The 10478-nt window shown below is 35.5% G+C and overlaps 1 protein-coding gene across 1 annotated transcript; it reads right to left on the bottom strand.

The window, feature by feature from the left end:
• Window positions 1-2531: 2531 nt before the first annotated feature.
• On the bottom strand, window positions 2532-10209 carry LOC148071916 (uncharacterized). The gene is made up of 12 exons (XM_087798614.1): window positions 10151-10209; window positions 9657-9977; window positions 9261-9578; window positions 9056-9172; window positions 8108-8151; window positions 7907-8025; window positions 5620-5705; window positions 4945-5268; window positions 4522-4866; window positions 3555-3668; window positions 3109-3143; window positions 2532-3049 (listed from the first exon to the last, which is right to left on the bottom strand). Exons 1-12 carry the CDS (start codon window positions 10191-10193, stop codon window positions 2936-2938), a joined length of 1980 nt encoding a protein of 659 aa, XP_087654740.1. The 5' UTR covers window positions 10194-10209; the 3' UTR covers window positions 2532-2935.
• Between the last annotated feature and the right edge of the window lie 269 nt (window positions 10210-10478).

The following is a 10478-nucleotide window of genomic DNA, read 5'->3' as shown; positions in this document are numbered from 1 at the left end:
TATGTGATTTTAGGTATTTATCTGTCTATTTGCAAAATAAAATGTTCTTAACATATTAAATGTTGTTAAATAACGAACATGTGATTTTATTCTATTATGCTTCTCTGCTATCTGCCAATGTTGTTAGTTTCACTAGGATCCATTCCGAAAAGTAAACAATATAAATATGTGAAATATTAAATTCAAATTGTAAAAAAGATAAATGAAATCATCATTTTTATAGTTCAGTATTGTTTTGAGGTTTTAAGGTAAGCCTAAGGTAAGATTTGTTCGAGATCATTGAGTGTTATCCTTCCTTTAAATTAAGCATTTTTAGAGAATATTAGATAATAATTTGCTGTGTGATCTGTTCAATTATTAACCCTGTTTTTAATATTTTCCTAAAGTGTCCACTGAAGACCAACAAGTCTGGAAGGTGAATATATTGTTCTTAAATCACTGCATTGTTGAGAATCACTTAACACATTGTTTATTTATTACAGGAAACCAAAGACTCGTCATTCTACACTGTGGTGTGTTACTCTCAGAGTGAAGCAGGCGGGACAGAACATCAGATGGACGTGAGGCGAAGACAACTTTAAGGGATCAAAGCTGCTTCAATCTGGTCATCAGATGCTTACTTTCAAGCTGTAATGATATAAATATATAATTAGTAAATATATTTTTTCCATTCCTACAAATGATCAATTATTATACTTACATACTTACAGTATACTTGTTGCATATTTCAGGCTATAAATATCATACAGAGATAATGGTAAATATATATATATATATATATATATATATAAATATAAATAATAAATATTAACTATTAATTGTGTATGACATAAAAACTATAATTTAGCAGATGTAAATGTTTGTGTTGGGATGATGTAGTCAGTGGTGAAGAAAGACAATTTATATATTTGAAAATTAACCAGTCATGATGTATGCAAAAACTTTTTTTTACACACAAATCAATAACTTTAAAAATGCTCCTGTATTGAAATAAAAAAATCAAAGAAAAATGGTTGTTGTTGTTTTTCTAACCCTCATGTGATTGACTTTTACATTTACTATGGAAATAAGCCGATAACCTTTTTTTTAAAATGACCTAATGGTAGGATAAATGTTAGTTTTTACATATTGCTGTTGTAAATATGAACGAAACATGTTCGCCCCTATATGTTTCGAGTCAAAAATAAAAACTTTTATGTAAAAATGAAGCAGTCACACAAAGAAGCACGGCCAGAAGCACACCTACAAGCATGCGCACAGACACACACACACAAACACACACACACACACACACACACACACACACACACACATACACACACACACACATTTACTCTACACACACACACACACCTAATCACACGCACAGACACACTGTACAGACACATGCATACAAACAAACCCCTACAGACACACATACATACTGTAAATACACACAAACACCTACACACACACACACACACACACACACACACACACACACACACACACACACACACACACACACCAGTGACAGTATCTTCTGGGATAAAAGTTCTTTATACAAGTTGATCATAATGGATATTAGAGGTATTAAAAAACGTTTGTTTGTATGTTTCGGTAATGTAGTATTCTCTATCACTGTTTCAATGGACAACTTCAGCACCTCGGACAGCTCCTGTTCCATGCCCAGCAAACACTTATATAAATAATAAATTAATAAAATTGCATTTTTATATATATAACAAAAGTAAAGTAGCGATAATAACCATTATAATATTAATCATATTATTAATAATAATAAAACAATGATGGCGCACTGACAGTCTCACAGAAAGAAGATTACACGTTTGTAATTCAAATCAATCAAGTCAATTGATGATTATAATTAATTATCTACCTGTAAGGTTGATTCCATTGCTGAAAAGAATGAGACCAGGGCGCAGTAGAAGGTCTCAGTGTCAGAGGATTTAATGGGGGAAGTTAAAGACACACGAGTTTGTAGATTTCTGCTCACATTCAGATGTCCTTTCTTGAGCGATGAGTGAATGTGGAACAGATTAATTTGTTCCAGATTACAACAAAAACACTCTTTGCTCTTCTAAGCATGTTTTTTTCTTTAAGTTGGAGAAAACTGAGCAGTGAAGATTCATAGAGTGGTCAAGAACATACACTTGAGATCTGTTTGAATTTTTAATTTTTTTAATATCATACTGCTCTTTTATTGACAAAAAATGACTTTAGTTTTCCAAAAAAGATAAGAAATTAAATATGTGTGTTATACCAAATTAAAACAAAGAAATACAGATGACAGGAATAATAAGAATCCGAGATAGAAATAAAATATAAAACAAAATCGAGAAATATTGTGATTCAATTGAAATCAAAAATATTTATACTATAAAAACATTTATTCTGCAGATTCTGAGGAAAATGTGATGTTTAAAATAAGAAGAGTATAAAGAAAATTGCTAAAAGTAAAATAATTAATCATAACATTTACATCAGTTAATATAAACTATGAAATAATAAAGTTAATTGTCAACCAGTAATCATTACAAATGTAAGTAAACTTTGCTGGCCAAACAGCAAAAGAAGAATGACACAGAAGATGAAAAGCATGTTCTTGACAATTCAGTGGTTTCAAATTTCAACAACAACTTTCAAGCTGACACTTTTAAATAGAAGACGAGAGTTGAAGACGAAAGGGAGATTATCTGTCGTCTGATTGGTCCAAATTTACTTAACCATGAACATGCTGTTAATTCCAATCACTACAATAACAAAGTAGCACACTTTGTTTTGTTGAATACTTTATTTATATTAATGACTAATGAAAACATATTTAATTATCTATGAGGGAACATATCATCCATTTCCAGCCCAAATATAGAAGATATATATATATATATATTTTTGTATCGTTCAGGTTCATATCCAGAGAAATAAAGTCAATCTATTCCCTCACTCGCACACCAGAGTAAATCACATTCTCCTCAACAATGATACGATCTTCTCTTCTGCTAGTCTGGTACCTTGGCACAGCATAAACCAACAAATCATCAGGAACCTGCAGGATTGAAGAAGTATGAGTAAGACAGACATTTGAAATTGCTTCTAAATTATTACCTGATGTTGGTCATCTGTCACCAAACAGGAAGCATCTTAAAGTAGAAAAAAACCCATCATCTTAAAATTACGAGTACATATGGCCACACAGGGTTTTATACGGTCTGACATTTTGTGCATTATCTCTTTGCAAGAAATCTATTCTTACATCTCATGGTTCTCTCTAAGACCTCACTCACACCTCGTAAATCAAGAGCATGAAACATTCTCAGCGAAGCTCACGTGTTTGTGAGTTTGTGGCAGGAAGTATGATCTACGTTCTATGCAGTGTGAAAGTGTCGACACACACATGCACAGAAAATAATCCAGTGTTGCTTAGTTTGACCTTTTAAACTTATAACTGTTGAACCTGTTGAAATAAATAACTCACTTTAAAAAAAACAACTAATTTCACTCCTTGGAGAACTATTGTAAGCGTCTTGTGCAATGATCTAATGGAAATGTACCTTTTAAGTTATTTTGTTTCTTGATGATGTAAACCAGTAGAGCTACAACTCCCAGACTCAGAGCAAGACCAGCACCTAGCAGGAACTGGGCCGTCTGTTGGCAGGACTTTCCCTCTGTAGGAAATACAACAACAGCTGTAAGTTTTGAATAAACACCACAATTGGTGGTGAAAATAAAACAGGCAAGTCTGCCCAGTGCAGGGATACAAAAAAAAAAAAAGTATTACAAAAAGCAGATATTTTAACAGTGACAACATGAATAAATCAAATGGGAGGGGCATGAGCTCCAAGCAGAGAATAGCAAGGGGACGCAGCTTTTATGCCAGTGCATCTATCCGACCCCAATTTCAGGGTGAAAGAGGAAATGACAGCAATTTGAACGCACATCAATATCATGTTGCCCTTTTTGGCTAATTTTCTAAAATGTGCGTTGGAAAGAGTAGCTTTACATGCATGGATACAAAAAGTTTGGATTTTTTCGGCAATAATTTTGAGAAGCAAAATCTAATTAATATCTGTCCACTATAATGGCGTCATGATGGGCTAAAGTCCAGCAATAAATCACAAGAAGGAGCGCTGGATCACTGTGACTATTATTATATATAACAAATTCATTATTTATCATTTTATTTATTAAAATGACTTGTACATATGAGTGAAATAAGCTAGATTTGTCATTTAGCTGCCATTTTTAATGAATATTTTGAAATGTTTTTGGGTTTCATAACTGTCGGCCTATCTGGCAACCCTGACGCTATAACATATATGGGTTCTATTGTTATCCAAGACAAGAACTGGTTCCATTACTCCACTCTCATAGCCAAATCACTCAAACACTATTATGTCATTTGACGGATAAAGTATGATTAAATTGTTGGTGTTCCAAATAACCATCTGGATCCAAAAGTATTTTTGAAGGATGGCAATTATCTGATGAGAGAGCTACACGTTGGAAAAGATAATTTACCTTGAGGGATTTTGGATCCCTTTCCGAATAAAATGTGTCCACATGAGACCACGGCGCAGTAGTAAGTCCCATCATCGGATGATCTGATATTCCCATGGAACTGGAAGACGCATACCTGTGAGCCGGTCGTTGAATTCCGCTCACATTCATCACCTCTGGTTTTGTGTGTGAAGAGTACACTAGGTTGTGAATCCACACTCCCGGAGTTGAACCAGTAAACTTTGTTTCCTCCTGAACATGATGTAGAACCAGAGTAGACTGAACACTGGAGGTTCCTTGAACTTCCTGGATTGATCTGAACGAGAGACAAGGCTTGAAGGACAGCGGTGACATCGGTTTCTCCTCCTACCAGGTCAAATAAGATTAGTTAAAAATGAAAAAAAAAAAAAAAAAGAACACATTCTTTACTTAAGATAATCCTACCTTTGACTTGCAAAAGTGTCATGCTCAAAGGCACAAGCTCCAAAGAAAATATTTCAGCGCAGAAGTAAATTCCAGTGTCTTTAAACTGGACAGTTCTGAGACGTAGATCAAACCTCAAGTTGTTGTTTAACATTGTGATGCGCGGCTCTTTAATTACAGGCGGGGAATCGTGCGAGTCCCCTGCTGCGAGGACTTCAGGAAAGCCATCAAAAGAAACCTTAATCCAAAACAAGTTTCCATTCCATACGCTTGATGTTGGACGAGCACATGTCAGGATCACATCTTCTCCAGCCACAACTGTCTTCACAAAGTCGTTCTCACACCCTAGGACACAAAGATGGTTACAAACTATTTTAAATGAACAATCATTTTCATGCTACTTGTAGTATGTTCACTATTAAGAAGAGGAATAACTTCATGCAAGCTAAAAAAAATAAAAATCGCTTTAGAAAAAAATTATTAAGTTAAAAAATCACAAGAAAAATACATACTATTGCAAAAGCAGACAAACATTTTATAGTATGGAAGAAAAATAATTTGTTTGCATTTGAATGTATATAAGTAAAATACATATATATGTTATTGATCAAAGTCAAATAAGTTAATAATCCACTTTTAAAAACTGAAAAATACCTTCTTAGGTTATAACATTTAATGAATGTTAAACATACTTACAGGTAATTGAGAAAAAAAGAGCGAGGCAGCAGATCAAGAGCATTTCGAAAGAAGTCCAGCACAGTTGAGTTGAACACTCTCTTAAGCTTGAGATGGGAGGAAATGAGAAGAGCTCTGTGATCTCATAGGCTGATCTTCACATACAAGTCCTCTGTGCTACCAATAGAAAATCCTTTTAATGTTTAATGCTGTTTTAAAAACTACTAAGCCGGATACAAACCCACATCTATACCCATGGTTAAAAAAAATGTGGTGCTGTCTGTCGTACATTGTTTATTTGTGTTGCAGACATGTGACACCTTTTGGACTTCAAGGATCTTTTAAATAATGATACAGTCTCTTATCGATCTACTGGGAAACTTTTAGGGACATAACAATTTCAAATATATTAAATCCACTAAACTTTACTATATATTTGTGTTTGATGGATCTACTGACTCCTTCAAGAAACATTCTTATTTGTGCAGGCTTTTACCTGACTTACTGGGATTCCTATGTCTGTCTTATGTGTCTTGATCTTTTATGTATATGTTTTAACTGTGTATTGTTTTTGATTATTAAAGCGCTTTGTGACCCTGGTCTAGAAAGGCACTCTAGAAATAACCATTACTTACTTACTTAAGTAAGCTTGGTAGAGTCCAGCCCTGCCTTTGACTGAGAAGTGGTGTGTCTTAAAAATCGAAACCTTCTGCATCACCTCACTAGGAGGTATAGTAGGAGCCTATAGATCTATACAACTGATAATCAGGACATCTGGCGCCGAAGGTCCTAGACGTCTGAGTCCTCCTATTCCTCTGAGCCAGCAGTTGAACCCAGAAGCAATGTTATGCGTACATGACACTGACCACTGCAACTCCCCGTCACCAACTGCGACCCCTGGACGTGAGCCAGTCAAGTCCACGCACAGGAGGACACCATTTGGATTTCACCTTTGAATACCCTGTGCAGGCAATCGGGTCAAAATTGAACTAAATTTGTCCTAAACCCTGGAATGAGGGAGGCTTGCACAGATTTAGAAGTTGCCACCTGTCCACATAGTCGCTGGGCACTTAGCGAACAATGGCGTCCCAATGACTGTGGAAGAGGCAGACCAACCATATCCTGAAGTCCTAAAGCTCTGTCAGTCTTGGACATGACACCATCTGACATGACTTTTTTGTAACTCAAATGATTGATAGCTGACGCCTGGTGTGAAGGCAGGGGGTTGGTCTTTATATTTCAATATTTCAATTTCAACTTGTTCTACTGGGTTTTTGTTTTCACTATTCTCTGATGAAAGAAACTCTTTTATTCGTTCATTGAGATAACAATAGCTAAGTAGTTAAAGCTGTTTAGAGAACATAACACACTGTGTGTCTTTTCGACTCTCACAAATTCATATACAAGTTTGATATAAAGATTTGTGTCTAAAGTGAAGCTCTTGTGGTTAGAATTGAGAAAAACTGGTGCTACATGGAAAGTTACACAATGACGTGGTCTCGCTTTCAACCTTCCTGTGTCTCTGCATAAAGCCTAGAATAGATTTTTTTTTTTTTTTACATGACCTTTAAAGAGCTTCACGAAAACACAGGACGTCCATCTGTAATACCCTTAACTTTACACTTCTTCAAAAGAGAAAACAAGAAAACCTGCGTCGTAATCTTCGATTATATTTATTGTTGTATTATTATCCGCAAGAAAAGGTCGAGAACAACAAAAGCACAAAAAAAAAAAAAAGTCAGAAAGGTCTCAGCCTACATGATATGTGTGAAACAACAGCTCTGGTTGTGGCTTCATGACCTATTTAAACAGGCGCTGTATCGTTTTGTCTGACTTCCTGTTGTGCAACAAGAGACACTTCACCTTCAGTTATGATTTTTGATCCGTCTCCATATAGATCGCGTGAAACATGAGACTACAGCACAGTCACATTTTCAGAGGAGCTGATGTTTCTGGACCTCATGTGTATTTATCCCCTCTGCTTTTGTATGTAACCAGTATTATTGGTGAGTCTCCAGTTCCAGACTTGAACCAGTGAACCATCCCAATTTTATTTTTTGACACTTCCAACAAGTTTTTGTTTCACTCCAAGCATCTTAGCACAAAAACCGACAAGTGGAAGGTTGAGTTGGGAAGCAAAGTGATTATAGAATCTCGTTTTTAAAACCATACATTTGTGTTGAGTGATCAAGAAGATGCTACCATGGAAGCAGGTCTGTAGGATGAACTTTGTCTCCATTCTGTTGAAGTGTATTAATCCCAATCAAATATTCCAGAAGAAGAAAGGATTTGACCTCCAGTAATCTTCTATTTACGTCCTCTCACACCAGTATATATGACGTTATCTTGCATATGATGCTCTTTTCTTCCTTTTTTCCTCTTGCTGTAAGTTGGTGCAGCATAGACCAGAACGTCCTCATTCACCTGCTGGATTATAAGAAAAGACTGATGAAAAATGAAAGACAATAATATGAGTTGAGTTGGTCTGAGTGTTCTTTGAAAGTTTTACCTCCTGGTCTTCATGATCTTGGGTCTGTGTTTGTTGTAAAGCAACTACAAAATAACAAAACAAATGTTAACCTGGTGATAAGAAATACTTAAAAAAACTTTGCTTAATTTAAGAACAGATTTCTAAAAATCCCCCCAAAAATGTTAACTTGTCCTAATAAAGTTCAATGTTTTGCGTTGGTTTATTGATCTAAAGTCATTTGAATTGTAATCATGTTTCTCTCAAACCAAGGTGTTTTGTACATTCAGACGACCTACTTCAACAATTGAAAAGCAGGAAATGGGCTGACAATGACGTGCATTGAGACGTTTGTGTGGTTGTGGGAGGAAATACAAGTAGCTCAGAACTATGCTAGAGGGAAGATATGAAAGCAACGAGCAAGCGAGCAGAAAGCATCTACTACTGTGAACTCATGCAAAAAAGTTGATGCCTCAATTCAAACTTCAAACCAAATATGTTACATCCCATGTTATTCCATTAAACTGGTTATGTTTAATTGTCTTCCTTTAAGTCAAAATTGATGTTCACTTAGGATAGAAAAAAGTTAGCAAATCTGACTTCTCTGTTTTTTTTAATCGTGTTTGAAACTTACCTGGCAAGGAACAAATGTAATACTTGGGTGTACCACCTACTGAACACTGAATATGAGTCTTCCTGAAGCTTTTTTAGCTCATTAATGTTTTTTAGATGATGAAGATTACGAATTTCTGAAGGCTTCTGTAGACTTGTTACTTAATTATTTTTAACTTACTGTATGTTTGATCTATATTGTGCTCTATCAATCAACTTTACCCCTTGTGCGGTTTCTGGGTCGAGGTGAATGACCTCCTTCCCTCCTCTACCTTGACCCAGAGACTGCTCAAAGATTAATAGTATTCATAGTTTAGTATGTCAAAATGAAAGGAAATAGAGTAGAGCCGAGAGAAGGGATCGAGTTTGGTTACTTGCCTTTTAAATCGTGCCGTTGTTTAATGATGAAGGCAGTCTGTAGAGCTATGACAACCAGACTTACAGTCAGACCACACCCCAAGAAACTTGTCACCAGGATAAAACCGCCCCAGTTAGCTAAAGGAAAAAAAAGATACAAGTTAAATATATGCACACTGTATATATATATATATATTTTTATGTATTGCTAAAATTAATTTCCTACCGTTGGGTTTGATTCCATTGCTGAAAAGAATGTTTCCACACGAGACCACGGCGCAGTAGAAGGTCTCAGTGTCAGAGGATTTAATGCGAAAGTTGAAGATACATACGTTTGTAGATTTCTGCTCACATTCAGATGTTTCTTGTGCGATAAGTACATTTGGAACAGATTCATTTGTTCCAGATTTCAACCAAAACACTCTCTTCTCTTCTGAGCATGTTTTGTTATAAATGCCAGAGAAAACTGAGCAGTGAAGATTCATAGAGTGATCAAGATGAAGAGAAGAGTTAAGTAGCACAGCAGTGGTGAGAGGGTCTTGTTCTGTCAGAGAGAAAAAATATAATATTTTAGGAATTTTCAAGATATTTTTTGGGGTCATTTTCATTAGTTATAACTAACCTTTCACGTGCAGAAATGTTGCAGTGTAGTACGAGACATCTGAATGATGAGTTTCAGAGCAGAAGTAAAATCCAGTGTCGTTCAGATGAACTCTGCTGACATGAAGATTAAACTCTTTATAGTTCAGTCGTGTCGCTGTGATGTGAGGAATCTTGTTAGAAGGTGATCCGTGAAAAGACAAAGTGGCTAAAACCTCTGGAAAACCAGTAGGAGAATGTCGACTCCAATATAAATTTCCTTGCCACTGATTTGAAGACAACCGGCGACATGTCAGGGTCACATTTTGTCCGACTTTTACCACCTCAACGGACATTTCGCCACCTCAAAGAAAAAATAAATTCGAAATCAGCCTTTAAAAAGTGACGTTTTCATTCATTAAGATTCACAAAAACAGGAAAATGTCAATGAGATTAGCTCAAAAAAGTGAATACATGTGGAAAAATGAAACAAAAATGTAATGAAAATCAATCAGCCATTGAGAGATAAATACTTACGACATGTCAAGAAAAGTAGGGCAAGATAGAAAAGAGGCCACATCGTCTCGGTAAATCCAGTAACATCGACACTGAGGTGAAACGTCTTCATCTGTTGCCTTTACATAGAAACAAAAGAGGGGTGGGAACAAAAAAAGTTCTCTGTGATTTGATTGGTCGAACTTCGAACACAACTTGTAAGATTTCAAAGATTCTGCTCATCTTTTTCTCAGCTTTTACAAATAATAAATCAATCGGTTTTTTTGTACAGTTCACCTTTACTCAGACTTCAACAACAACTTTATTTGGATAAAACAATAAAAGCTTCTTTTTTTTTTACATTTAGTGG

The sequence above is a fragment of the Callionymus lyra genome, chromosome 9 (genome assembly GCF_982586985.1).
Source record: "Callionymus lyra chromosome 9, fCalLyr1.hap1.1, whole genome shotgun sequence".
Taxonomy (NCBI): domain Eukaryota; kingdom Metazoa; phylum Chordata; class Actinopteri; order Syngnathiformes; family Callionymidae; genus Callionymus; species Callionymus lyra.
The sequence above is the reverse complement of the archived record's forward strand: the minus strand, read 5'-3'. Positions and strand labels throughout refer to the sequence as shown.